The 7,253-nt window shown below is 34.8% G+C and overlaps 1 protein-coding gene across 6 annotated transcripts in view; it reads right to left on the bottom strand.

Moving 5' to 3' along the window:
- The window catches only part of LOC139783314 (uncharacterized), a 58,105-nt gene that overhangs the window by 44,211 nt on the left and 6,641 nt on the right, over positions 1 to 7,253 (bottom strand). The window contains exons 1-2 of one of the 6 annotated variants that reach the window (XM_071722465.1): positions 2,050 to 2,102; positions 1,447 to 1,847 (exon numbers count right to left, since the gene is read on the bottom strand). The exons of 2 other annotated variants lie outside the window; for them this stretch is intronic. In XM_071722465.1, coding sequence (XP_071578566.1) covers positions 1,447 to 1,665 — 219 coding nt within the window. In that variant the 5' untranslated portion in view covers positions 1,666 to 1,847; positions 2,050 to 2,102. Of the gene's footprint in view, positions 1 to 1,446; positions 2,134 to 7,253 lie in introns of those variants that run through there. 3 more of the 6 variants (XM_071722464.1, XM_071722470.1, XM_071722471.1) reach the window with 3 other exon arrangements.

The following is a 7,253-nucleotide window of genomic DNA, read 5'->3' on the forward strand; positions in this document are numbered from 1 at the left end:
AAAAATACGATGCATGCAAGTGTTGAAAGTGTTTATAACAGCAGGTGCATTTATTTCTGTGTAAAATACACGTATCATGTTCATCCTTTACAGAGAAATCAACAAATCTGGGGATGTATTGAAATGAAAAAAATCGGTTTTTCTCTTTTGAGCCGAATACTTCCGAAACTATAAAAGATAGAAAAAATATTTTTAAACAAAAGTTGAATGGTTTGAAGAGCACTTTAGAATAATGATAAAATAAAATTGTTTTTATTTTTATTAAAAAATAAAAATATAAAAAATTTTTTGTCCTTGTTTTAAAGTACTCTTCAAATTATTCAACTTTTGTTTAAACATTTTTTTCTCTCTTTTATAGTTTCGGAAATATTCGGCCCGAAAACGAAAAGCCGATTTTTTTCGGTGGGTTGTTTCACCCCCTAAACACGCGTATGAGCACGTATAAAAAAATAGGTGTCCCTTATTTTCATCTAGAGAACATACTAAAAGCTCATCAAAATCGGAGGAAGACAGTTCCGTGGGTTTCCTTGTTAGTATGATATTGCCATACACTATACAATTTTCTCAGATCAAAAGCCACTATTTCTAACACCTGTTGAACTCTAACCGACCATTAACTTTTTAGAATATAGTCAATAGAAGTTGGCTATTCTGAAAGTTAATGGTCGATTAGAGGTTAACAGACGTTGGAAATAGTGGCCCCCAAACAGAGTCTTGTAAAATCTTGTGTCCACATGATGATAGATCGCCCCGAGATCTCGAACGGCGAAAGAATTGACCAATCACATTTAAACATTTCGGTTAATTGACCAATGCATTGGTTAATTCTTTCTCCGTTCGAGATCTCGGAGCGATTTCTAGCATCGTGGACACAAGGCTTAAGAGCAAGAGGATAAAATATCGATCGGTACATCAATCTAAAACAGTAAAACTTTCATTTCGCAACAGCACAAGTCGCATCGATTCTAAATATTTGCTCTTGACATGAGCGCTGCGCACAGATATATCACACGTTAGCATTTTCAAAGTCTAATCTAAAAATTGTATTAACGAAATTTTGAAAAATAATCATACAAATATAATCTAAAAGGTTGCAAATGAAAAGTCAAAAAGTTTTAGAGTCAACTTTTATGCCACATCTATGCAATTGAAGAAATGAGATATGTGATGTTAGCGCTAATACGAGGGCAATGGAGGGCTAATGGAGGGCTAATACGATAACAAACAGCGCGGCGCAGGGCCAACACTGACGTTCGTTTAGTGAAATGAGGCGCAGGGCTAACACGAGCACAATGGAAAGTTAACGGTGTCTAGGTCAAGATCGCGCAAGCTTGAACTTTTCTTACGTTGCGGTGAAGTTTCTTTATTATAACACAGAATTGTCTCATGACACGTCAATGTAACATCAAAATAACATACAACGGCCGTATCTCGAGATATCGGTACCTTATATGATTCGCGGCGACATCCTCGGCAAATGTAGCCGCTGATCGAATCCTGAGGTAAACCCTGTAGTTTTTGCACGAAGATCCATGAAAACGCCAGCTTCAGATGTTTACAATCATGTGTCACGTGCTCGAAAAGCTCGCAGCAACGATTTCTCGTCTCCGTACTCTCCGTTTCGTTTCTCACGCAACGCGCGTCTCGTTTCGCGCACACTGACATCGCGACGCGTGCGACGGTAACGATAATAAGCCGGAATAAGAAGCTTGATTGATCTACACCATGCCTTTCGCGTTCATTATCAAGATATCACTTACACTACTATCGCTGGGCGGAATCGATTTCTTTCGCGAAAATGTGAAATCTGGATCTTCCTTCACATTGGACTTTCTCCCTCTCTAAACCTGAGTGACGCAATCGTTTGTTGATATAAGCCAACAAAAACCACGCAATAAAATTAAAAAGATAAACGATAAAGGATTCCAATCGTCGCCTTTATCTGCAGAATGTTTAGACTAGAGTTTAGACTAAACCAGACTGTATCCCGTAGCCTGTAGCCCGTAGAAGGATCGAGAGATCCTTCTACCTGCTCATAGCACGGATTACTTCGTAGTTCGTCAGTTCGTTCCCTTCGTAATATGATTCCTTGACGTCCCCCAACGTCCCGTCAGTGAATATATACTATACTGGAATGTGAATCTATTGATGTACTCTAGTACAAAATGAGATGGAGAATCATGGCCAGACCGTCCTTTTCTGTTGCTGCACTTTTCGAGAGCAATTGAACACCATTGGCCAATCAAAAGTTCGCTAAACAGAGACAGAAATGGACGCAATAACCTGTCTCTTTCTTCTTGTGGCCCGAGGAGTTCACATTCCAGTATAATACTTCACTGCGTCCCATTCACATATATTTACATATTTTAGCAACTGATATCATTTTAATTTATGATTCAGACGTAATACAAAACTGCAAAATTGCTCACAAGACAAAACTTGACAAAAGGAATTGAAATAGGCATAAAAAAACGAAAAGCGGCTAATTAGCAAAACTTAGGATAACGTCCCATAACACATATTTTCCAATATTATAGTATATTCCAATATTATAGACTACGGTCCGATTCTGTCTTAATTGCACATCGATTATCAAACGAAGATAGAGCGATGCTTTCAACGCTGTGAGCATGAATCAGATCACAGTCATAGTATATAACCAAACAGTATATTGACCAATCAAAAGCGTTACACAACTTCTGTTACACGGGATTGAACTTCTGATTGGTTGCGCGGTTACGCGTTACGCGCAAAATACGTGTCATAGGCCGGTATTCATATTTCACAGTCGGTTCTTATTTCAAGATCGTCTTAAAAGTAATGTCTTAAGATGTTAATACGGCTGTGATTGGTTCATGACATCTTAAAACGGTCTTAAATATAAGAAGTGACTATGAATATCGGCTATAGGACACACCACTCGCACGAGAAAGACGCTACTAACCCTTTCACGCTACCCTAACGCCAACTGCAGCCAGCATCCATAAAATGGTCCGTCGATACTAGCGCCGGTTACACTCGAATCGATTACTCTTGTCAGTACTAACCTCGGATGTATATAACGATGCGTAAAAGAAACAGTCTATTGATACTTGATACTAAGCATCTCGGGTGAAAAAAATCGCTTATAATATCCTATAACATTTTGAAGAATTTTTAATATCTTAAGTTTATGAACATCTCTTTAAAAAAATTCCTTAAACTTCTTCAGATTTTATATAAGTTTTCTTCGAAAATTATAAAATGAGAAATCTAGCTTACATTTCAGAATTCACACTTTTATAAAGAATAATATAATTTCTGAAAAAGTTATAAAATTATATAAAAATTGTGAAAAACTTAAAAATTTATATGTAAAAATTTTGTAAAGTTATATAAAGAATCCTAACACAAATTTTTATTAGAAATCGTCTATAGTAAAAAGCTTATACAGACAGAACAAATTGTCTTCGTATAAATTTTATTTTTCTTTTATGCTTGAAAAATTTTATCTTCAATGCAAAGAGTCAATCCTTCGGGATAGTGTCACCTAGTTTTTTTCCCCCAAACAATCACCTGGGATATTTTTTATGCTCCAATCTAGTCACTATTATTAACTACATCTTGATAATTCTACGATTTATTAATATTTGAGATCATTATGTACGTATATAGATTTATTCAATATTTTCTAAAAAAAAGTAAGGAAAAATAAAAAAGGTAAGGATTCTCAATCAGTAAAGAAGACTGTAACTGTTATTGAGCTTCGATTTCTCATTGTTATAGGCGCACAAAAGTCACCCCAGGTGACTATACACCTAGGTTAAAATGGTGGATGCCCGGGCACATAGAAAAACTTAAGCAGTAAGACGCAAGCAGTAAGAAAATCAACGGTATGGATTCGCTACTACTTACGTTTTGTCTTAAGTTTCTTGACTGTGAATGACTAATTTGTTTACTGCTAACGTCTCACTGCTTAAGTTTTTCTATGTGCCCGGGCTTTAACTAAAGGGCGCATCATGATTCATGATTGCTCTGAGACGTAAGCTAGAGACATTTCCATACTACATAGGCTGCATTCCGATATTTACTGTCAGCAACTGTCAGTACTGAAAATCTATAGTATACGTGACGTAAAATATAGAAAAATATAGATTTTCAGTACTGACAGTGAATATCGCGGAATGCAGTCATAATCGCTATTCGGTTGACATTGCCTTAGCAAAAGGATTAACGATTATTTTAAGGATTACGAAGTTCGAGAGTTTCTCTTGGATTGCAATACTTAATCCCTTTTAGATAGAAGAATGTCTCTTATAAGTTTTGTTTTTAAAGAAATATTTAAAAACGTGCTGTATAGATTTATTATAAGAACTAAAATCTACAGGTCTTAAATTTTATGACGCCTGGTGTCATAAAACCCACCGACGTTTTGCTACAGGCCTGGTCAAGCCTGGTCAACCTCGAGCTCCGGAGCTGGCCAGTTTTATTTATCTTTAACAGTCATAAAATTGTATAAATAATTCATTTCCATTTATTGCATCCGAATTCCCAGCAAATACAAAGTAGTCATAGATGTATGTACAAAACGACACACACGTGCTTAAATATACAACGACATATATGTAACTGATGACATAAATTGTTACTTTGTAAGAGTTTTTGTCGATGTTTCAAGTCCCCCTATTTCACGTATCGTTTTTGCCCGTTCTGTCATATTTAATTGTTTTTCGTCAAACAACCCTCGTGTGAATGAAAAAGCTGCAAACGTATCCAATGTTTCGTTTTTTGCATCCCGAAAAAATTCCGACAATTTCGTTCCGGCAGATTGACTCAAATCTTTCCACAATTCATTCACATCGAATAATTTCGTATTATGCGTTAACGCCGAACGTGCTGTTTGCGAAATATGGTCTGGTCTGTAAAATTATTTAAAAATTTAAATATTAGAGTCCATATCCAATCCGAGAATCCGATTTAAGCATAACTGTGAGTATAATAGTTGATGCATTAGCAAATAAAAAGTTTATGCTTACAATATTATAACTTTTCCGCTAACGTTTTGACGATCATCTAATATGAAAATCTTATTATCAGTAGATGTATTATATGGCGTAATCGTAGTATCATCGATCCACATTGAATCATTCTCAACGACAGAGGGTGCAGATGTCGCTGTTACAGTATCGTAATTCGAGCTATTAACAGCGCTACCCTCGGTCGAGTAAAAGGCTCGAAATATTTCGTAAAATTGCGCACTATCTGGTATCTCAGAGCCTTGATCGTTCGTGAATAATGCCGAAGCGTTAGGCAATGAAGCAGAATGAAGCGATTTACTGAAAAGATGAGATATGTGTAGATAAAAAGGCACTTCTTTTACGGAGCAGAAGTAAACATATATGTCTTTTTACAAACATACTTCTCACGTTTAATTGAATAATTATCCATGTCGAGAAATCTCATAATAATATCCGTGGAGTTCTGATCTTTCCTGCCCAGATGTACCGCGGACCAAGTGATAATTGTCAGAACGATTAAAAATATTGCAAACGACATCAACCACTGGGTCAATCCGAAAGCCATAGCAAAATTTATCTTCTTTATAAAAAGCGACTTTACAAACAAATCGTCCCGTGTCCCGTCGATCTTTTCCTTTTTCGGTTATACTATACTCTACGTGAAAAAGATTTGACCATTTTGAAACAAAATGTAATCTGCCGCGATATGTATTTGATCGATCAAATATAGGGGTGTGTTCAGATTCCTCACCCGAGTGCTGAAAATCTATAGTGCACGTAACATATGTTGTAGGTTTTTTAGCACTCGGGTGGGGAATCCGAAGGCAGCCTAGGGTGTGCACCCATAGGATGTGTGTTCATGGAGCTCGCTCGACATTGGTGCAACGTCATGGCGCCTCCTGACAGCTGATTTTAAATGTTTTAAATCATAGAACAAAGTTGAAAAAATTTATTAATGGCAGTAGCACGTATAGTACAAGAGTCAATAGATTCATTATTATATCTGAAAGCGATGATAAAGAATTTGAATTTTTGAATATAAATAATCGAAAAAGAAATATGTCTAGGTTGCAAAATTATGTGGAAATAATAGTCCCAGTATTAACTGATCAAGAGTTCAAGGCTTATTTCAAGTATTAGTTAGTAATATAAATAATTTTTTTTTTTTATAAGAATAAAGAAAATAAGTAAATAAAAATAAATTAAATAAATAAATTAAATAAATTAATATAATAAATTAATAATTATAATTAATAATTATAATATATTAATATTTAATTTTTTTTAAATTTAATAATTGATTGTATTATTTAATAATAATGATTAATCTAATTTAAGATATCTCCTGAAACTTTTGATTATCTACTGTCTCTAATTGAGCAAAGATTACAAAGATAAAACGTTGAAATGAACTTTTAATTCACGCAGTTTCTGTTGCCATTATGGAGATTATTATTATAGCCACTCCAGATTCTTCGACGTACACTGAAAAAAAAAATACTTAGATCCAAGAAAATATTTTTTCACATAGTACCAATGGCTTATTTACTTAATATAATCACATATTTATTTAGAATTAGATATTTTTACTTAATTTAAGTAAATGTCTTGTGGCATCTTGTGGCCACAAGATATTTTTACTTAATTTAAGTAAAGATATCTAATTCTAAATAAATATGTGATTATATTAAGTAAATAAGCCATTGGTACTATGTAAAAAAATATTTTCTTGGATCTAACAAGGGGAGGACCAGGTAGTGCCCCCACCGATTTAAATAAATTTTTAATATGTTGTAGGGTTAACCCCCCACTAATTATTAATTAATGGTAAAGTGGCACGATGCAATACTCGAGCATTCGAAAAATCATAATTTTTTACTTTACTTATTGTCAAATGTATATTTTTTAAAAATTGAAAAATAAAAAAAAATTTGGAAAAAGCGAGACTCGAACGCGTAACCTGCAGCGTTCTAACTGCACTGCACTTATCCACTGTGCCACACGAACTACTTGTGAAACTCGTTTACGTGCTCGGTAGATAAGGTGCACGAAAACTTTCGATGCAAATATCTTGCGAATGCTCGAGTATTGCATCGTGCCACTTTACCATTAATTAGTGGGGGGTTAACCCTACAACATATTAAAAATTTATTTAAATCGGTGAGGGCACTACCTGGTCCTCCCCTTGTAAGTATTTTCTTTTTCAGTGTACTATCTTTGAAATATTGTCAACTTATGAATTAGGCAATTCTTAAG

This window comes from Temnothorax nylanderi, unplaced genomic scaffold (genome assembly GCF_030848795.1).
Source record: "Temnothorax nylanderi isolate EJ_2023f unplaced genomic scaffold, tnyl_v1.0 TNYL_tig0488_pilon, whole genome shotgun sequence".
Taxonomy (NCBI): domain Eukaryota; kingdom Metazoa; phylum Arthropoda; class Insecta; order Hymenoptera; family Formicidae; genus Temnothorax; species Temnothorax nylanderi.